Raw genomic sequence first — 22,984 nt, forward strand, 5'->3', positions numbered from 1 at the left:
TTTGATGACTATCTTTAGTGTTATGTTTGGATTCCTTTTTCTTTTTCTTTTTTTTTTTTTTGAAGAACTTTGCAGGGTGGATGCTGAAGTTTAGCCTTTACTTCATCTCTTTGTTATGTGAGATTTATTTTAAGTGATTCTCGCAATCTTATATATGGTTCTTGCCTCTTTTTTTTTTTTAACAGATTATTTTTAAATTTTATTTATTTTTGGCTGCGTTGGGTCTTCGTTTCTGTGCGAGGGCTTTCCCCAGTTGCGGCAAGCGGGGGCCACTCTTCATCGCGGTGCGCGGGCCTCTCACTATCGTGGCCTTTCTTGTTGCGGAGCACAGGCTCCAGACGCGCAGCCTCAGTAATCATGGCTCACGGGCCCAGCCGCTCCGCAGCATGTGGGATCTTCCCAGACCAGGGCTCGAACCCGTGTCCCCTGCATTGGCAAGCAGATTCTCAACCACTGCACCACCAGGGAAGCCCTGGATTCCTTTTTCTTTTTTGTGTGTATATCTGTTATAAATTTTGGTTTGCAATTACATCAGGTGTTTGTATAGCTGTCTTTGTATATATGTGATTGTTCTAAGTTGCTGATCTCTTAATTTCAGATGCATTTTAGATTCCTTGCATTTGTACTCTCTTCCTCTCATGATTACTGTTTTTGATATCATATTTTATATCTAATTGTTTTGTGTATCTCTTAACTGCTTATTTTGGATACAGGTGATTGTATCACTCTTGTGTTTTAACCTCCCTATGAGCTTTGTTTGTGGATATTTTCTACCTTTACTGTATGTTTCCCTTTACCAATGAGCTTTTTCATTCTGTAATTTTCTTGTTTCTAGTTGTGGCCTTTTCTTTTTCACCTAGAGAAGTTCCTTTAACATTTGTTGTAAAGCTGGTTTGGTGGTGCTGAATTCTTTAGCTTTTGCTTGTCTGTAAAGCTTTTGATTTCTCCTTCTAATCTGAGTGAGAGCCTTGCTGGGTAGAGTATTCTTAGTTGGAGGTTTTTCCCTTTCATCACTTTAAATATATCATACCATTCCCTTCTAGCCTGCAGAGTTTCTGCTGAAAAATTGGCTGATAGTATTATGGGAGTTCCCTTGTATGTTATTTGTTGCTTTCCCCTAGCTGCTTTTAGTATTCTCTATCTTTAATTTTTGTCATTTTGATTACAGTGTATCTTGTCTATTCCTCTTTGGGTTAATCCTGTATGGGACTCTGCTTCTTGGACTTGGGTGACTGTTTCCTTTTGCAGATTAGGGAGGTTTTCAGCTGTTATCTCTTCAGATATTTTCTTGGGCCCTTTCTCTCTTCTCCTGGGACCCCTGTAATGTGAATATTAGCAGACTTGATGTTGTCCCAGAGGTCTCTTAATCTGTTCTGACTGCTGTTTATTCTTTCTTTTTTCTGTTCAGCAGCAGTGATTTCCGCTACTCTGTCTTCCCAGCTCACTGATCCATTCTTCTGATTCATTTAGTCTACTGTTGATTCCTGCCAGTGCATTTTTCATTTCAGTTATTGTATTCTTCATCTCTGTTTGGTTGTTCTTTATATTTTCTAACTTTTTGTTAAAAAATTTCTGACTTCTTTTTCTGTGCATCCATTCTTCTCTTGAGTTCTTTGATCATCTTTACAGTCATTACTCTGAACGCCTTGGGTGGATTGCCTGTCTCCCCTTCACTTAGTTGTTCTTCTGGGGTTTTATCTTGTTCCTTCGTCTGAAACATATTTCTCATTTTATCTCAGTTGCTATTTGTATTTTTATGTATATGGTAGGTTAGTTACTTTTCTCGACCTTGGAGAAGCGGCCCTCTGTAGGAAGCGTCCTATGCATCCCAGCAGTTCCGCACCCCCGTCACCCAAGCTATGTGATCTAAGGGTTCACTCAAAGAGGGCTACGTGGGTCCTTCTGTTGTGGCAGGCTAACTGTGTGGGTGGTCTGATAGACCCCTAGTCTGGTTGGTTGCCAGAACCTGCTTTGTGTGGATGCTACTGGCTGCTGTTTAGCAGGGCCTGGTCATGAGGTGGCTGGTTGTGCAATCCTACATGGCCCCCAGGGCTAGTGCTGGCTTACTGGTGGGCGGAGTCAGAGTCCTCAAGACTCTGGGGCTGTTGCCCTCCCACTGGCAGCTGAAGCCAGATCCTGGGGTTAGTGCCGGTCTACTAGCAAGCAGAGCTTGTTCCTGGAGTCTGGCTACAGCCCAGGGATCCCAGAGCTCATTTCAGATTGTTTTGTGGGGGGATGTTGGTTCCTGACACAGTTGGGTATGGGTTCTGGGGTGTCCTGAAGGTTGCATTGGCCCGCTAGTGGGCCAGGCCAGGGCCCAGCTGATCCCAGGGTAAGGTCTGCGCTGTATTGAGGGGTCGTAGTTTTCTTGCTTCTGGTGTCTGCCCCTTTGTGGATGAGGTTGGTCTAGAGGCTTGGTCTGGCTTCCTGGTGGGAGGGGCTAGTGCCTGTCCACTGGTGGTTACAGCTCCATCTTGGCCCTCTGGTGGGCCGGGCCATGTCTAGGGGCAAGCCCAGAGGTAGCTATGGGCTCTTTAGTCTTTAGGCAGCCTGTCTGCTGATTGTTGGCACTGTGTCCCCGCCCAGTTAGTTGTTTGGCCTAAAGTGTCCCAGCAGTGCTGCCTAGAGGCTGTTGGGTGGGGCCAGGTCTTGGAACTAAAGAGCCAAGATGTCAGCCATCAACAGTGTTCCCCAGTATGTTTGCCACCAGTGTCTCTGTCCCCAGGGTGAGCTTCATCCACCCCCTCACCTCTCCAGGAGACACTCCAAAACCAGCAGGAAGGTCTGGCCCAGGCTCCTGTCAAATTATTTTTTTTGCCCTATGTGCTGGTGCACATGAGCTTTTGTGTGAAAAAAAAGGGAGCTTTTTTCACTCCCTTTAAGATTGAAGTCTCTATTTTAACTAAACCCCACTGACCTTCAAAACCAAATGCTCTGAGGGCTCATCTTGCCAGTGCTGGGCTGGGGAGCCTGACGTGGGGCTCAGAACTCTCACTCCTATGGTAGAACCTCTGCAATATAATTATTCTCCAGTTTGTGGGTCACCCATGTGGAGATATGGGATTTGATTATGAGTCTGCCCCTTCTTCTGATCTCGTTGTGGTTCCTTCTTTATGTCTTTGGCTGTAGAAGATCTTTTCTGGTAGGTTCCAGTATTTTTTATCAATGGTCGTTCTGCAAATAGTTGTGATTTTGGTGTGAGAAGAGGTGAGCTCAGAGTGTTTTTATTCTGCCATCTTGGCCACTCTACAAGAAAGAATTTTAATATGGATTATTTGCACTACATTAAGTTTTAAGCCATAGTCAAAACTGAATAGTTGCAGTTAGATGAAGGTAGACAGAATGGGAATTCTGACTGGTGTCAGGGAGACAAGTACACTGAAGCCTGGTGTGGGAGTAAGGTTTTCAGGGTCACAGTACTCTGCAGCTTCTTCCTCTCTGCCCCTCCACCCTCACCCCTGCCCTGCTTTGGGTCCAGACAGACCTGTGTTTAGACTACAGCTTCACCTCACTCTCCTCATCTGTAAGATGAACATGAGAATACCTATCTTAGTGAAATAAAATATGGGAGAATATCCTGATCATACCTACCTATATTAGGCATCCTAAAAAAGCAGACTTAAAGGTCTTACAAACAGCCCTTTAAAACTTCTTGAATACTTTTTTGGGTTGCCCACCTTGGGGAAAGATGAGAAGAAAGTTAGGTGAATACCCGTGAGAAACACAGAAATTAAGAAGATAAGGAGGTAGTAGGGAAGAGGCAAATGGTAAAGTGTGCTCTAGTACATGAGTGAATAAGAACAGTATTCTGAACACTCTTTGCTGAGCAGAATCTGCACACCTGCTCTGATGCTTTGGAATGCTTAGTGATCCCATGCAGAAAACCAAAAACCTCTCACCCCTCTGTGTTAACCCTTGAGTAAAATCCCTGGACATGTAGTGGTTGAAGTGCTACTTCATTGCCTGTGCTGGTTACCTCCTCTGTGGGGAAGGTGTGCCACAGAGGCACACAGACCTGTTTTAGATTACAATCCCTCATGAGTCTTATGATTGAGGACAAACTATCAACATCAGTAATCATGCTCTAAATACTAATTTGATTGGATACAACATAATCATGCTTCATTATAATCATAACTCATTTGGTTAATAAATGCTTACATTTATATTTTTTCCTTACAAAATATCCTAGTGATTGGTTAAAATATGCTGATGACACCACATCCACTTAGTTTCAGATGATTTGAGTAGCTCCCTTGGCATTCTAGAAAGGGAGATAATTGAAAGGCCAGTTAAGAGGTGATTACACTGGTCTGGAAGAGAGGTGGTAATGGCTGAACCAAGGGATGAAGAGGAGAGGTCAGATGTGACAGAGTTTAAGATAACAAAATCTACAGGACGTGATGGCAGCTGGAAGAGTTCTGGTTTAGTGAACTAGTGGGTTCTACTCAGAAGGAGTCTCTAGGAGCAGACATGCGGGTAGGAAATGATAAGCTGTCTTGTGGCCATGCAGGTCAGGAACTTAGGGGTGAGTCTGGGCTGGAGACACTGCTTTGGGTCTTGTCAGCTTTTGGTGGTGGTTGAAACCATGGGAGCAGGTGAGATTGCCCAGAAAGCTTATATGGTAGGAAGGAAATGGGCTTCAAATGCAGATCTTTGAAGGCCAATGATAGTTAAGGGGTATACAAAGGGAGAGGAGTACAGGGGACAAGCCATCAGGTGTCTGGCATCTGAATTGTATGTGTTGGGTGGAAAAGTACATGTCAGTGAAATAATACACATTGTCCCTGTTGATGTGGTTGATAAAGCACCAGCTCACTGGTTCTATACTGCCAAAGAACCAGTGAGTGTTTTATTGGAGAAATACTGAAATTATACCACCCATTGGAGAGAGGGAGTTAATTTTCAAGACTCTTTTTTTTTTCTTTTGGTTTTATTTATTTATTTGGATTCTTTGTGTGTGTATTTTATATATATATATACTTGAGATGTATAGCGTGTTACTTTGATGTATTTATATATTGTGTTATGATTGCCAGTCAAGCAATATTTATCACATTGCATCATTATAGTACAATATTGTTGTCTGTATTCATTATACTGTGCATTAGTCAAGACTCTTATTTTGAAGTGGGGGGGAGTACACTATTTATAACAAACTATAGTCAGATTTCCGTTAGAGAAAGTAACTACTGATTTTGTAAACCTAGAAAGTGACAAAAATCTGACAGCAAGACAAGTCTGAGTCCTCACCAGCTGGGCACTTCTCTGATGGACTGATTGGAAGAGCTGAGACAGTGTGCATGTCAGACAGGAAGGGCTAGACGTGCTGCTGCCAGCACCTCTCACTTTTGATTTCCAACTGAGTTGCTAATCACAAGTGATCATTTTAAAGAACAGTCTCCCCCTTCCTTTCCTTGGAAGGAATTCTGTGAGCAGAAGTTATTCTTACAGCTCTGGACTTTGAGAACCTTATCTTTGACAATTCTTTGTAACATCTCTGAGTAAGTGAGGCTTATTTCTACTAAGGAGTCCGAAGAGCTACTTACTAAGAAAAATTAGTCTAGTGACCAACCTCCTTTATCTCTGAATGGTCTCTATACAAACTCCTTTATTTAGAAACCTGTTGTGCTTCACACTGCTGGATGGCACATGATATAACTCTTGCTGGAGTTTCCTCTTGCTGTGGCTGGACTACACACTTCTAAGTTACCATGGAAAGATCCTGTGTGGTTTCCTTTGTGCATGGGCTCTGTTTTCTGGGGTCACTGGGTTCTCCCTATCCAACAGGGGAAGGGAGGGGCCAAGGCTGTGGAGACTCTGGGTGTCACATGGAATTTTCAAGAGATGATTCTAATCTCATTTCAGTTGTTTCATCAAGATGTCTACATTAGGATGAGGAATTCCTTCCTAGTCTCTGTTCCTAAACCATACCAAGTGGTTGTATGACTGCAGCTTTCTTGGAATTTTCCTTTAGAGGGGAAGACTCTAAAAATGTCAGAAATTAATAGAGGTGCAGTGTTGTTCCTCCATTGTCTCTTTTCTCCCAATCCTGAAGTCCCTAGGAAAGAACTTTATTCTTACATATTTAGGCATCCAGCCTTCTCTACTAAGCCCTCCTTCCCCTTGACTACAGAGGATTTCACAGTGAACCAAGCCCACTGCTCTCCCAAACTTTTCTTCTTATCGTTGTCTGGCTGAAATACAGCCACAGGCAAATATCAACATTGCCCTGAGCTTAGCAGGACTTTTCTCTGGGGCCATTACAGCAACAGTTGAATGACAATGTAGAGCAAGTGTGACATGGAAGTTTCTAAACAGTAGTGCTTGTTGAAAGGAACTGTTTTTTCCTCTATCAGGAGCTTTCCTCTAGCGCCTAGTTTTAAGGGTGTATAAGGAACTAAAAAAGAAAAAAACTTGTCATGTGGGAAAGTGTTACTTCAGAGAATAGGATATTTTGCCACTCAAAAATATTTGCAGAGGTTCATTTTAGAGTTTCTACTCTTTCCCCAAATATGAATCTTCTGTGTGCCTTACCAGAAAATGAGGCTTGTCTAATTTAGTAAAATATATGTTCATTTCTTTAGGAAAGTGAGTTTGAAGTATCCCTTCAAACTTAGTGTTACACATTGAACATCAGACCAGATGTTTAAAACTGTTGAGAATCATAATGCCTGTCCTTCTGTTGCAGGTGCAACAACGAGAGTGAGTGGTCCCAGATCCACGAGAATATCATCCGCAAGTCCAGTGCCAAGTACTCTGCCCCCAGCGCCAGTCATGGTAACGTGCTTCTCTGACTAGGAGAATTTGTGTTGCATTTGCAGTTGCTGATCATACACACCTTAGTTGATTTGTGCTGATCAGTTGCCAGATGTAAAGTTCAGTCTCCTACAGACATTTATTCTCCTGTTCAGGCAATTTCTATTTCTTTTTGTGATAATTTGAGACCTTCCCTAATTACTTTTTTTTTAAATTTTTATTGGAATATAGTTGATTTACAATGTGTGTTAGTTTCTGCTGTACAACAAAGTGAATCAGTTATACCTATACATATATCCACTCTTTTTTAGATTCTTTTCCCATATAGGTCATTACAGAGTATTGAGTAGAGTTCCCTGTGCTATATAGTAGGTCCTTATTAGTTATCTATTTTATACATAGTAGTGTGTATGCATCAATTCCAATCTCCCAATTTATCCCTCCCCCCCCACCCCCCATAGTAACCATAAGTTTGTTATCTACATCTGTGACTATTTCTGTTTTGTAAATACGTTCATTTGTACCGTTATTTTTAGATTCCACATATAAGTGATATCATATGATATTTTTGTCTTTCTCTGTCTGACTTACTTCACTTAGTATGATAATCTCTAGGTCCATCCATGTTGCTGCAAAGGGCATTATTTCATTCTTTTTTATGGCTAATATTCCATTGTATGTATGTACCACATTTTCTTTATCCATTCCTCTGTCGATGGATATTTAGGTTGCTTCCACATCTTGGCTATTGTAAACAGTACTGCAGTGAACATTAGAGTGCACGTATCCTTTTGGATTATGGTTTTCTCCAGATATATGCCCAGGAGTGGGATTGCAGGATTATATGGTAGTTCTATTTTTAGTTTTTTAAGGAACCTCCATACTGTTCTCCACAACGGCTGTACCAGTTTACTTTCCCACCAACAGTATAGGAGGGCTCCCTTTTCTCCACACTATCTCTAGTATTTATTTGTAGACTTTTTGATGATGGCCATTCTGACCAGTGTGAAGTGATACCTCATTGTAGTTTTGATTTGCATTTCTCTGATAATTAGTGATGTTCAGCATCTTTTCATGTGCTTTTTGGCCATTTCTTCTGACCAAAATACATTTTCTGCTCTTTCCATGGTGGATTCCTTATGCTTTGATAGGTAACTTGAGTTCCAGTTTGAATCCAGAGTGAACAAAAGTGTTGCCCGGTTTGTCACATTGTGAAGTCTGTTTTTTCCTGAACAAAGATTACACACCCAAAAAAGACACACATAAATGTCACTTTTTCTATTCCTGTTCACTGTTAGCATCACCAAGAAAGCCTGACGCTAATGAGAATCAATGATTAGTCTGCCAGTATCAGTCATTCTGGAACTAAAATAGAAGATCTTTATTTCAAAGCAGCTTTCATCTTAGCTCAACTTCTTCTTTTCTTTTTCCCTCATTTTAAAACTCTGTTTAACTTCTATCTAAATCTTGGTACAGTTGTACCTATTAACATTAATTCTAAACTGAATATTGCTTGATTAAATTAGAAGCACTATTTAAAAGCCTATAAGATCTGAATAGACGTTTTTCCAAAGAAGACGTACAGATGGCCAGCAGGCACGTGAAAAGATGCTCAACATCATTAATCATCAGAGAAATGCAAATTAAAACCACAATGATATATCACCTCAAACCTGTCAGAATGGCTATCATCAAAAAGGACACAAATAACAAATGTTGGTGAGGCTGTGGAGAAAAGGGAACCCTCACATACTGTTGGTGGGAATGTAAATTGGTGCAGTGACTGTGGAAAACAGTATGGAGGATTCTCAAAAAACTGAAAATAGAACTACCATGTGACCCAACAATTCCACTTCTGGGTATATATCCGGAAAAAAAAAAAAACGCTAATTCGAAAAGATGTATGCACCCCAGTGTTCATAGAAGCATTATTTACAGTTGCCAAGATATGGAAGCAACCTGTGTCCATCAAAAGATGAACGGATAAAGAAGATGTAGTGTATATATATGTACAATGGAATACTACTCAGCCTTAAAAAAGAATGAAATTTTGCCATTTGCAAAAACATAGATGGAGTTGGAGGGTATTATGCTAAGTGACATAAGTTAGAGAAAGACAAATACTGTATGATATCACTTGTATGTGGAATCTAAAACGTAAAACAAACTAGTGAATATAACAAGAAAGAAACAGACTCGCAGATATAGAGAACAAACTGTTGGTTTCCAGTGAGGGGAGGGACATGGGGAGGGGTAGAGGATTAAGAGGTACAAACTACTATGTATAAAATAAATAAGCTGCAAGGATATAACAACACAGAGAATATAGCCAATATTTTATAATAACTATAAATGGAACATAACCTTTAAAAGTTGTCGATCATGGTTGTACAGCTGAAAATTATATAATATTGTACATCAAGTATACCTCAATGAAATATACATATATAATATAAATAAAAATAAAAGCCTATGAGCTTTTATATACCCTTGAAGATAGCTATCAAATTTACATAGAACTGTGTTTCTCCAGATAGTTTTTATTGAGGTGGCCAAAAAGTTTGTTTGGTTTTCCGTAAGATGGCTCTAGTAGCGCTTAGTTGTCTTCAACTTCATTCGAAACAGTTTTGTTAGATTATATTGTGACAGCTGTCATATCAGCGTGCGTTTAAAAAAACTTATCAAAATTGGTGATTTTTGTGTAGCCATTTTAATATCGAAGATGGAAGAAAAAAAGCAACATTTTCAGCATATTATGCTTTATTATTTCTAGAAAGGTAAAAATGTAACTGAAACACAAAAAAAGATTTGTGCAGTGTATGGAGAAGGTGCTGTGACTGATTGAACGTGTCAAAGGTGATTTGTGAATTTTCATGCTGGAGATTTCTCGCTGGATGATGCTCCATGGTCAGGTAGACCAGGTGAAGTTGATAGCGATCCAATCAAGACATTAATTGAGAACAGTCAACGTTATACCATGTGGGAGATAGCCGACATACTCAAAATATCCAAATCAAGCGCTGAAAATCATTTGCACCAGCTTGGTTATGTTAATCTCTTTGATGTTTGGGTTCCACATAAGTTAAGCGAAAAAACCCTTCTTGACCATATTTCCACATGCAATTCTCTACTTAAACATAACGAAAACATTCTGTTTTAAAAACAAATTGTGACGGGCGATGAAAAGTGGATACTGTACAGTAATGTGGAACGGAAGAGATCGTGGGGCAAGCGAAATGAACCACCACCAACCACACCAAAGGCCGGTCTTCATCCAAAGAAGGTGATGTTTTATACATGGTGGGATAGGAAGGGAGTCCTCTATTATGAGCTGCTTCTGGAAAACCAAACAATTAATTCCAGCAAGTACTGCTCCCAGTTAGACCAACTGAAAGCAGCACTCGACGAAAAGCGTCTGGAATTAGTCAACAGAAAACACATAATCTTCCATCAGGATAACGCAAGACTGCATGTTTCTTTGATGACCAGGCAAAAACTGTTACAGCTTGGCTGGGAAGTTCTGATTTATCCGCCATATTCACCAGACATTGCACCTTCGGATTCCCATTTATTTCAGTCTTTACAAAATTCTCTTAATGGAAAAATATTTCAATTCCCTGGAAGACTGTAAAAGGCACCTGGAACAGTTCTTTGCTCAAAAAGATTAAAAATTTTGGGAAGTTGGAATTATGAAATTGCATGAAAAATGGCAGAAGGTAGTGGAACAAAACGGTGAATATATTGTTCAATAAAGTTCTTGGTGAAAATGAAAAATGTGTGTTTGGGACTTCCCTGGTGGTCCAGTGGCTAGGTCTCCGTGCTCTTAATTGGGGTGGGGGGGAGGTGGGTTCGAGCCCTGGTCAGGGAACTGGATCCCGCTGGTGCACCTGGGAGTTCGCATGACGCAACTGAAGATCCCGCATGTCAAAATTGGAAGACCCCCCCCACCCACATGCCGCAACTAAAGATCCACCTGCTGCAACTAAAAGATCCTGCATGTTGCAACTAAAAAATCCCGCATGCTTCAATGAAGATCCCGTGTGCCGCAACTAAGACTGGTGCAGCCAAATAAATAAATTTTTTTTTTTTTTTAAAGGAAAGAAAAGTGTGTCTTTTATTTTTACTTTAAAACCGAAGGAACTTTTTGGCCAACCCAATACCGCTAAATTGTTTCATAACCTCTTTTATATAGCCTTCTTTGTTTTAACTTCCATAGACCTGTTGTAAATAAAAAGTTGCCCTTAAATGACAGTGTAAAGCCACTGCAGGGCATGGCAGTTCCCAAAGTTGTTGAAAAGAACTTTTTTTTTCTTTTTCAGGGTCAACATATATTGAACTAGGAGGGTCCTCAGAGCAGCTCCAAATCAGAGGCTTCAGAGCTTGAGACTTCTCTAAAACTCTGTAGCATGGGGTTCCTCAGGGCCTTTTCCACTGTTTTTAAGTGCCTATTTCCCCTTATATGTGCCTGGATGCCAAGGAGCTACAGGCAGTATGCTGGAAGGGGAAGGGAGTTCATATTCCTCACCTAAAACTAGGCTAAAGCAAGAGACAAATCTTGTTTTTAAAATACAGAGAAGTTACTACAATTTGGAAAACTGTTCACACCAATATTTATAGTGTTCTTTGCTTTATTTCCTTATTTTATTTATAAAGAGCTACCCTTGGCTACAAGTTCTTGGGATATGATGTGATTAAAACATGGAGAGGGGCTTTCCTGGTGCACAGTGGTTAAGAACCCACCTGCCAATGCAGGGGACACGGGTTCGATTCCTGGTCCGGGAAGATCCCACATGCCGTGGAGCAACTAAGCCCATGCGCCACAACTCCTGAGCCTGCGCTCTAGAGCCTGCAAACCACAACTGCTGAGCCCGAGTGCCACAACTACTGAGGCCCGCACACCTAGCGCCCGTGCACCACAATGAAGAGTAGCCCCCGCTCGCCACAACTAGAGGAAGCTCATGCACAGCAACAAAGACCCAACGCAGCCAAAAATAAATAAATTTTTAAAATAAGTTAATTTAAAAAGGTTTTTTTTTTTAAAAAAGAAACAACTAAAGAGCAGTTTCCACCATCACTTCACCAGGTTAAAATGCTGAATTTTGTCTCACTTCCCAGAGTGAGCAAGAGACCATGCCATCTTCAGTGTCCGTGATTTTTGTCCAGAACTCACAGACACTGGCCACTTAAACAGTGTTAGAAAAGCACCCCATCCTCTGTGCTGCAGGCACCATAGACTTCAGAGAGCCTCAGTTAGGGTGGCCGTAGTGAGAGGAGGTCTTCATGCACTTGTGGGAAATCCAGGAGGAGAAATAGGCTGCTTTTCTTTGAAGTGTGTGTCTGACTGCTTCTTGGCAAGGCTTAACTTGGAAGCTGGTTGAGATCTTGGAAATCACGTGTTTCAACTCCCTCATTAAATAAATGAAGAAACTGAAGCTCAGTGAAATGATTTAGTGGCTTAACCAGGGAGCCCAGGTTTCCATACTGCAGGCCACTGACCTTTCCACTCTATTGTCAAAGCTTCTGAGCATGGGTTTTCCACTGCTGGACTCCAGGGTCTTCGTGTCAGAGAATTTCATAATTGCTCAAAGAATATTTCAGGTCTTTATTAGTCTCCTTAATTAAAGATACTTCTTTATAAAAAGTTAATTTACTTTACTGTAAACTCTCACCCATCTTTGTTAAACATCGCGAACAGTTCATTGCCTTGGCAGTCTGTTTCAGAAGTCATTAGTGCTTTCCCGTCAAGTCAAATCATACAAAAATGCAGAAGGAGTTGCTATATTGGTTTTTTTTTTTAAGATTTTTTTTCGATGTGGACCATTTTTAAAGTCTTTATTGAATTTGTTACAATATTGCTTCTGTTTTATGTTTTGGTTTTTTGGCTGTGAGGCATGTGGGATCTTAGCTCCCCAACCAGGGATTGAACCTGCAGCCCCTGCATTGGAAGGTGGAGTCTTAACCACTGGACTGCCAGGGAAGTCCTGCTATATTGGTTTTGAGTGCTGAGAGTAAATGTGTCATCCAGCAGTAAATCTCTTAGGTGCAGCTTTAATATATGTGGCTCTTCATTTTTGTTATTGGCCTCTTAGATATGTAGCCACAAACCCAACTTTTAGCAAATAATACAGTTGATGCCGTGGTTTTCTATGTATTTTATTTATTTTTATAAATTTATTTATTTTTGGCTGCGTTGGGTCTTCGTTGCTGCATGCGGGCTTTCTCTAGTTGCAGTGAGCGGGGGCTACTCTTCATTGTGGTGCATGGGCTTCTCATTGTGGTGGCTTCTCTTGTTGCAGAACACGGGCTCTAGGCGTGTGGGCTTCAGTAGTTGTGGCACGCGGGCTTCATTAGTCATGGTTCATGGGCTCTAGAGTGCAGGCTCAGTAGTTGTGGCACACGGGCTTAGTTGCTCTATGGGATGTGGGATCTTACCGGACCAGGAATCGAACCTGTGTCCCCTGCATTGGCAGGCGGATTCTTAACCACTGCGTCACCAGGGAAGCCCTCTATGTATTTTTATTTTATTTTATTTTTTTAACATCTTTTCTATGTATTTTTAAATGGCTATTAAGTACAGCTTTATTTACAAATCTTGGGCTAAGATTAATTTGCATTATTAATCCTCATCCAGCTCTTCCACAAGGGATGGGGATGGCGAGGGGCCAGGGCCAGATTGCTGGCCCTCCAGTATTCCAAATAGGTGTCAGTTGTGTCCAGTAACTTTTTTATGGGGACAGTGTTTAACTTGAGGTTAAAAAGGCAGTTTTCTTGTGTCAGGGATCAGATTAACAGAGAACTTGTATAGACGTATTTACTTTCAAGTTCTTTGGCTTGAGAGCCAGATGATTGGTAGGTAGAATACCAAGAATTGCTAAAGGACTGGTTGTGTACTGGGTAGGTGAGTGGTCATTTTTCTGAGTTATTCGTGGAGGCTCTTCCGTCCTAAGGACCATGCCTTACCATTATTTGGCATGTGCCTCAATCACTCAGGGTTTCAGAGCCAGAAAAGTGATCCAGAAGTTCTGGGATTCCAGCCCCAACAAAAGGGGATGGAGTTTTCCTCTATTTTCTTATTTCTTACTTGCAGTATTGTTGATTTACAATTTATATTAGTTTCATGTGCACTATGAATCGCTATTTTCATAGCAATTCAGCATTTTTATAGATGATACTCCATTTAAAGTTATTACAAAATAATGGCTGTATTTCCTTGTACTGCACACTATATGCTTATTGCTTATATATTTTATACATAGTAGTTTGTATCTCTTAATCTGAGTGATGGAATTTTTATAGCCTCCATTGGTGGTTTCTTTCATTCTTCATGTGCCTTTTCACTTGCTCTCTTGCATAAACTGAAGCCCTCTTAATTGTCATGTTTGGAAGAGGAGAGCAGCTACTCAGGATCTTTTTGAGTAGCTTGAAAGCTAGATGTGATTCTCCCAGCACCTTCAGTCTACATCCTCACAGGTTGTACTTTGCATATATAGGCCAATTCGATAGCTCAAAAAATGAGGAGATGAAAGGCAGTCAGTGGGTATTGGAATAAATCCTTGCCAATAGAGAATGGTAAGAGTGCACTCACTGATTTTTTTTTCCTTTGCCCTCCATCCACTATCTCAAATTCTGGAAACTGTTTCATTCTTAGCTATCTGCTCCAGGCTAGGCCATCTCCTAAGTCAGTGGATTTTTGTTCACCCAGAGGATGAGATGTAATGATAGCTGTGTAAAGATACTGTAGATAAATGAGCTGAGGTTGTCAGGGAGGGTGAGTACCTCCCCAACTGCTGTCTTCTATAGAAATCAAAGGCCTTCAGCCGTTCAGGGTCATAAACTAATTGTAACTGAGTCCATCAAGTGATTAGGTTATAAAAAATTACTTTAGGGTGGCTGAATCTCAAACACTGATTATCTAACCAGAACGCCAACTGGAATATCGTATGTCTGCTTTTCAGGGCACTGTGATCCTGGTGTTCATGACACCTGCGACTTCGTATGTGTAATCCCAGGGTTTCTTGAGGGAGATGCGCTTAGCTGAAGCAATGAGATCATCTTGAGGTTCTGTCTGGGCGGCAGTAGAACTGTATTTCCTCCACTGACCCAGCAGTGAGAATACATATTCCTAGTTCCTAGAATACTTTGACCTGCTAGATACAGTATCTGTGACTCTCCTTTCTGACTTCTCTTTCTCCACTTCTCCATCTCCTCTCCCTTCTCCATTCCCAGACTGTTCTTACTCTACATCTCCACTTGTTACTGTTACTGTCTCCATTCTAACCACCACTCTTTTGATTGTCCTGATTATCATAACATCTTCCCTCATTTCTAGATATTCATCTTCTGCTCAACTCCCAAGTTTCCAGATTGACGAGGGTGCTTCCTGCTGACCCATAGATCAGCACCTAAACTCATCCTCCTACCGGCTAATCTCATTCACAGAGTCTCAGAGGCACTCCAAACTCCATCTAGGCTTGACTTCACAGACTTCTAGCCATTGGCTGCAGTGAGGATCCTTGAGGGCAGGAGAGGAGAGTGATTTCCAGGAGACTGTTTCTTTGTGCAGAACTCCTAAGGTACAAGTAATGAGCAAAAGCCAGATCACTTTAGGGGACATTGCACATTCTCCCAAGTTCTGAATAAAGTCCCTGGGATCATCTGGAGGATCTGAAACTCTTACAGTCTGAAGCAAGGCTCAGTTAGCCCCACAAAATATCCCTTCTTTTCCTTGCAGTGCATTGGTTCCCTGAAGGGAGAATGTGATGTCTGCTCTGCTGCCCTCTGTACAAGCCATTGCAAGGTTGAACCAGAAAATTGCATCCCGCACTTTGGCATAAAACACAGCATCTCTTAACTTAGTTGTTTCCAACTGGTGGGACACCCTCACACAAGGTCTTCTTCGGCTACACTTGTTTCTAGTCTGCCATTGTTTCTATAGGCTTCTCTGGGTTCCTAAATGTACAGTTTATGTGAATCAACCCTCTCATTCAATATTCACTAAGACCCAGTCAGGCCCTGGGCTGGATGCTGGGGAACAAAGAGGAAGGCAACTTAATCTCCCAGACCTCAGTTTGTGTTTAATAGAATAGTTCTTTGGATTTTTGAGATTATCTTGACTTAGATTCTTTTAGCTTTCTAGCATGTTTCTTCAGAATAATGTATATTTTCTGCATCAAAACTTTTCTCAAGAAAAATGCTGAATTTTGCACATTTTTGCCTGAAAAAATGTGACTCTGTGTTTTCTAGGGTAGAAGTGTGATACTGAGTTTAAAAAATGCTTTTGTTTTTGCAGGTCTTATCATTTCTCTGCAGCTTCTTCGTGGAGACATGGAACAGATTAGGAGAGAAAATCCTATGATATTTAATAGGGGATTGGCAATTACAAGAAAATTGGGATTTCCTGATGTCATCATGCCAGGTAGGCAGAACTTCTTGGGGCTGGGGTGGGAGAAGGGTTAGGAGGATTGAGTCCAGTGCTCCCCTTGTGAGCAGGTGGTGAACTATGCTGTGGAGGAGCCCTGCAGCCATTAAAAGCCTCTACAGCCAAAGTTAGGTTGCTGACTACAGTCTGCAGCCAGTGGCTCCTTTGACTCTTGTTGGCATTTGTTCTTTTCCAGAAGCCCCCGCATATGTTCACCAGTGCAGCACAGCAATCCAGCAGATGAGCTTTTTTGTCTCCTATGGAGACCGGATGGTAGGAATCAATACAGAACTTCTCATGGGGATGCCTTTTTTATACTCTTCTCTTCAATTACATTTCCTAGAAGAGAATCCCCTCATAGGAACATCCTCTTTAAGGAAAATAGTGCCTGTAGTGTCAATGAATCCCAGTTCATGTAGGAATAGCAGATATGTTTGTATCAGAAAAATGAATCATAATGAAAATACCATAATGTATAAGAAAAATGGGTCAGGCAAATGGTATAAGTTAGGCACTGTGAATAGTACTATCTGGCCAGTTTCTCAGAAATTGTCTAACTCCTTTCATCTAATTCCTGATGGAGAGCTAGGGCAGAAAGTGGGAATGCATTGACTCTCAAGTGTGGTTCCAGCAGGTCAATCTCAAGTTCATGCTTCCTGGTCAGGGGGATGCAGGCCAAGCTAGAGAAGTGGATCCAAACAGGCCATCAGAACCAAGGGGGCTGTAGGGAGTGAGGGAAGGGTAGAGGCATGGCTCCGATGGATGGCAGGTGGTCTGATAACCAGACAAGATGGGAACAAGGAGAGGGAAAGCAGAACAAGCAAATTGCTGTTTGTCTGGATGAATTATGGGAGGAGTAGCCCTACCTTTTCCAATGAGGTTTTTTTTTTTTTTAGTGATGTGATTTTATTTTATTTTATTTTTTTAACATCTTTATTGGAGTAGAATTGCTTTATAATGGTGTGTTGGTTTCTGCTTTATAACAAAGTGAATCAGCTATACATATACATATATCCCCATATCTCCTCCCTCTTGCGTCTCCCTCCCACCCTCCCTGAGTTTTAATGTTCTGCTGAAAGTTTATTTGCCTTTGTTTAAAAGAGCCAAGCCAGGCTAGACTAAACTGATTGTGACCACTCTAAATATCACCTATTTGGAGTTCTTCCTGGTGCTGTAAAATCCTTTTGTTGGAAATATTTGCCAGCACATACCCAGAGGAGAGTATGGCCTGAGTATAGAGAAGGCCTGTGTGATGGATTCCAGCTGCCCTCCAACTTCCCACATTATGCCCAGACTTGTTTTCTGTTGCCTTTGTTCTCTCTCCATAGACACTGTGAATGCAGAGCAAGCTGCTGTGACAGCCTTCGTCTCCTGCTCATGCACACAGGAGGGTCTTTTGTATGGGAGTCCTAGGCCATTTAATCAATTCCTAATCAATTCTGTGTTTATCTTTAAATACTTAGGAGACTTCATGCTTATGAAAGGCCCCCATCTGACTATTGTAGAGGTGATGTCCTCCACAGGATGTTTCTCCCATCCTTTCCCGACGTGTTCCTCAGCCCTCTATAGCCCTGGTAATCAGGAAAAGAAGAGCCCAGGCATAGTCCCTGGCTTCTTGGCAACATGTCACTGAAGAAATAATTAGTGGTTACCAAAATTGTTCTGGTGATCTTATTTTAATTAGGTATCCGGGCTCATGATGTAGAGTCATATATTCTAAAAGATGTACTTAAAGTTCTTTCTCTCTTTTAAGAACTTGTTTGTCTAAGATTTGGACATTTCCTTCCTCTTAGCCTTCACACAGTCACAGAATCAAAACAAAGTGAGCAGAGACTAGAAAGGAGCAAGCTTCAGTCAAAAATTTTTAAGCAAACTTTAATTTCAGGAGTTGCAGTATCCAAACCTCATCTATGGAAAGAGGTTTTTCTGTGGAGCACTCTGCATCTCTTTGTATCATTGGCACACAGGTTTATAAAGGATTTCTGAGAATGTTAGACATGACCATGGAAATAAGCAGTATCAGTATCATTGGCGAGGCAAGCTGAGTTTAAGGGGAGTTTCCCTCCTTTGGGCAGCTAAGAGATCATCATATGATTTGCCCTATAGGGCAGAGACGCCGGCAATCCTGGGATGTCCAAACTGGGGCTGTGAGTGTGCTCTTCACTGCGTTGTCTGCCCTTGAAGTACTGAGTGCTGGAGCTGAAAGTAAGGATTGATTCACAGGCAGGAAGCAGTCCTTTATGCATCTGTCCTCTCCTTTACCTTTCCTCCCCCTGAGGAAAGAATTTTTTGCATAGATAGCCACTCTCAGGACTGTGCACTAACAACTGACAGCCCCCTTAATGCACCCCAAGATATCATCAGAGTAGGTTTGCCATCCTTGGGCAAGGGGATAGGGCTAGCCCTGAAGGTCCTGCTGGAGCAGCAGGAAAAGTGTGCAGCAGTGTCTTAAATTGTGGTCAACCTGTCTTGGGAAACCATGTCTGTGGCAAGAAGTCCCTAAGTGAGTTCACCCCTCCACCTGCAGCTGGTCCACTCATCACCTGTGGAAATATTGTACCTGGGCTGCAGCAATCCCTCAGCCCTCATGGTCCTGGTGTGACCGAGTTACAAGAAGTTGCGACTTCTTGATGCATGGTCATATGGGAAATGAACAAGGAAATAAATTATGTTAGTAACTGTGAGCATTTCAACACTTAAGTCTGAGAAATTAGAGTAAATGGGAAAATTAGAATTATTCATATACTGTGATTCTTATTTTGAAACTACCAGCATTTGGCAGAAACCACCAGACATTCATTTGGAGAGGTCCTTTTTGTCAGATGGCCCAGATAGGTCCTTGTCAAAGCATATTGACAGAGCTTCCAGCTCTGAGTTTCAGCATTTAGACAAGTTCTAACCACACCAGTATCTAACATACCATTTCGAAAAAGGTCTTTCTGATGGTCTCCTATTGCTTTCCATGAGTGTGTACACATATACCATGTGACTGGTGTGAACAGGAGATGTTCACACTGGGGTGAACAATACTGGGGTGGGGTGTCATTTACATTATTAATCCTACTCTTTGCCACAGCTGAGGCCCTGACTACACAGCCATCCAGCTGTGCTCATGACCCACGGTGCTGAGCAGGAGGCAAGACTGCCATTGCTGGTGTTCTGGGAGGTCACAGAGAAGGCACATCAACCCAGGAAATGTCATCCAAGATTATAGAAGAATAAACATATACGGGAATATAAACCTTACTTTGAAACTGAGCACTTAACAGACTTTTGTTGGTTTATCACCATATTTCTATGGGTATTTCCTCCTTCCCTCCAAACTCATTTTAGTTGCGTACGAAAGCTAATAACTCTATAGCACACTTTTACTCCTTTCTTAGATTTTTTTCAAGAAACTGGAGAGGAAATATTGGAGCAGGGCAGGTGTTTCAGGTGAATGAGGTGAATGTTGAAGTTAACATTGTTTTCTGTGACTCACTTGTCAGCATTAGCCAAAATAAAACTTTAAAGAAAACTGTCTGCCAAAAGACTGTAAACTGAAAGGAATGATTTAAAACCACTTGCTCAAGAATGGTCTGTACCCTTCTCCAGACCACATCTAAGCCAGCAGAGATGTGCCACCAGCTTCTGTGCAGTTCTCTAACTGTTAGCTTTCCTGGAGAGTCTGTTCCCTGGAGTCAGTAGGAATACAGAGCTCTGTCATGCCTCTGTGGCAAATAAATATTTTAACTTGTTTTCTAAACCTTGAATTTTTAAGGTTATCATTTACTGTGGGCGTTATGGGCCAAGTTTCATGTTAGTTAAATGAGCTTCTCTCTTGTCAGAAGAAATCTGCCCTTTGATTTAGTATGTTCTAGCTGATGGCCAAGTTTTTCCTAAAGCAGTAGTTCTCTAACTTTAGTATGTATCAGAATCACCTGCAGTGCTTGGAAAGATTGCTAAGCCTAACCCAAGAGTTTCTGAGACGGTAGGATTGGGGTGGGACCTGAGAATTTGTATCCCTCACAGGCTCTCAAGTGACGGTGATGCTGCTGGTTTCGGACCCCCTTTGAGAACTATGCCCTAGAGAGTACTCTGCTTTAGGGATGCTTTGCCCTTCCCTGAGTCAGACCTGGCACAAGCTCCTCTCTGGGTTGCCCTGACCTTGCCCTAATTGAGAAGACAGCTATGCTGGCATGGCAGCCCTCTAGGGGGCCCCCTGACTCTTGCCCTTGTGCTCAAAAATACACTCTGTCCTTTGCTTTGACCCCTGATAAAAAGTGCATGCTTCATCACCAACCTGCAAGTGATGTTTTTTTTTCTCTTTTCCTGTTTGTCTTAATTGTTCTTGTTTCTCTCTGTGCTGTTCCCTCATTCTTGCCCCTTTCTTTCTGGTGCAGAGATGAAGATAGTTGGGTGTAAGTTCCTGCTTTTGTGTGTCCTGTCTGCTTTTGCCTGCTTTGTTTCCATCTTCATTTGTTTCATGGGAATGTTATGTTGCAATACTGGGGTGGGTTGTCATTTACATTATTAATCCTTCATCAGCCTCACCTTTTGGGATAACTGACAAGACATTAGAGAAGCTACCAGCCCAGCCTAGAGACTGTGTATTACTTAGGGTGTTCATTAAGATCAGAGAAAACTAAGGACATGTTGGAGTGTTTAAAAAACCTTAAAAAGCCGTAGGTGAATAGATACAGGAAAGGATTTTTATGAGATGGATCAGCTACTCCCATTGAAAAGAAAATGAGTAGGTTATCCCAAGCTACAAAGAATCAGAAAGGCAGAAAGCTGCTCTTTTCAGCTCTGCTGGACACATCTCATGACTTTTGAAAGAGACACGACTTTTGAAAGAAAAGCTCTTCTCAGCAGAGTGATGAAAGTATTTACCACAAGTAGATTCATAGGACTGTGGTCAGTCTGAGTGTCAAATGAAGCTTTGGCAGTATCTCTAAGGGAGGGTTTAGGAATAATCACATCTGGTCCCACAACAGGTTGGAAGATCATCACATCCCTGATCTGGAATAATCGTACACAGTGATGTCACACTATGCCCATTCCTGTCATCCTGTTAGAGCAGAGAACATCACTGACTTTGTAGCAAAAGAAACCAGAAGTGTTGACACTGAAGACATGGTTAGAAAAATAAGGAACCTGTCTTTCCTGGATACTAAAGAAATCCTCCCGAGAGTCTTTTTTTAGTCTCTTCCTCAGAATAAGAATTACTACAACATAAAGCATTGGTCATGTGGTCTGAAAGTGTCCATATTAAATGGTAGTTAACATCTCCACATCTCCATGAATGCTGTCAGGAGACTCCTATTCTGCCAAGAGACAGAATTGGCACCATCCCAAGCAGGCTGCTGTGTCTGCTGGGAGAAAGTTAGTTCTAGTTTTACATGGTCTTAAGGGAAAGAAAGCACTATCCACAGAAGCTCTTCCTAATCCTATCTAGAATTAGACAAGGTCTAAATAATGTAGTATTTAATACTGTTATCCTTGAACCTAGAGCCTCCACACATGTGGTGTGAGTAATTTATACAGAAGGAACATGAATATAATAAAGAATCCAAGCAAGTCTTAGTGCCCAGGGACTTTCCTGGTGGCGCAGTGGTTTAGAATCCGCCTGCCAGTGCAGGGGACACGGGTTCGAGCCCTGGTCCAGGAAGATCCCACATGCCACGGAGCAGCTGAGCCCGTGCTCCACAGCTACTGAGCCTGCACTCTAGAGCCTGCGAACCACAACTACTGAAGCCCGCGAGCTGCAACTACTGAAGCCCGTGCTCCACAACAAGAGAAGCCACCGCAATGAGAAGCCTGCACACCGCAACGAAGAGTAGTCCCCACTCACCACAACTAGAGAAAGCCTGCGCCCAGCAACGAAGACCCAACGTAGCCATATTTATTTATTTATTTATTTATTTATTTATTTATTTATTTATTTATTTATTTATTTATTTATTTAATAAAAGACTTAGTGCCCAAACCTGTGTAGGCTGTCCTGGACCATTTCTCCTGGCATAGAATTCTACACAGGCTGGAACTATGTGGCCCCAAAACTTCAAGTAAGGCTGGAGTGTCTGGCAAGAGATTATCTTGCTAACAGATGCTCTGGTGCCTGAGCTGGACCTTGAAGATTCTGAAACCTCTATGGAGATTGCTTTCAGAAGAGACCTGCAAACACATTTTGAGCTGTTTCTCAAAAGTCATGCTAGGATTCAGGTCTTTGGATGATGAGACCTGGCCACTGAAGCATGCACTTTTCTCTCTGCTGGATGCAGCTCTGTCACAGTGCTCCCCAGCCCTCTGAGATTACTGGTAGCTGAAAAGCACTGTTTCCTTCTAAGACCTATCACTCTCTAAGGACCCCAGAATGTTTCACGCCAATCCCTGACGTAATAAGGTGGCCTCAAGTTCATTACCTTGCTCCTTCCCAGCAGTTGTTTATTGTAGACTTCTAGGAATCTGGATTTTTGATGTGTGGTTGCAGCGTAGTGATGCTGCTTTTGACACTTGACACTCTCCAATTCAGGTATCAGCAAACTATAGCCCATAGGCCAAATCCAGCAGCCTGTTTTTGTACTACCTACCAGCTAAGAATGGTTTTTTACATTTTGAAAGGGTTATGAAAACAAAGAACATGTGACAGAGACCTATGTGACCTACAAAGCCTAAGATACTTACTATCTGACCTCTTAGAGAAAAAGTTTGCCAACCTCTGCCTACTCTTAAGTCCCTAGTTCTCTGACATGCAGCTATACCAACAGCTGTCACTGGCTGCTGTGTGAAACTGTGAAAGGGACAAAGATTATTTATTCTGAAGCC

General features: G+C 41.8%; 1 protein-coding gene across 1 annotated transcript in view; it reads left to right on the plus strand.

Moving 5' to 3' along the window:
* The window catches only part of DOCK3 (dedicator of cytokinesis 3), a 362,194-nt gene that overhangs the window by 245,445 nt on the left and 93,765 nt on the right, over nt 1-22,984 (plus strand). Inside the window, exons 12-13 of the mRNA XM_061197475.1 lie at nt 6,692-6,780; nt 16,049-16,174. Of these exons, the coding sequence (XP_061053458.1) occupies nt 6,692-6,780; nt 16,049-16,174 (215 nt within the window). The remainder of the gene's footprint in view (nt 1-6,691; nt 6,781-16,048; nt 16,175-22,984) is intronic.

This window comes from Eubalaena glacialis, chromosome 7 (assembly GCF_028564815.1).
Source record: "Eubalaena glacialis isolate mEubGla1 chromosome 7, mEubGla1.1.hap2.+ XY, whole genome shotgun sequence".
Lineage (NCBI taxonomy): Eukaryota > Metazoa > Chordata > Mammalia > Artiodactyla > Balaenidae > Eubalaena > Eubalaena glacialis.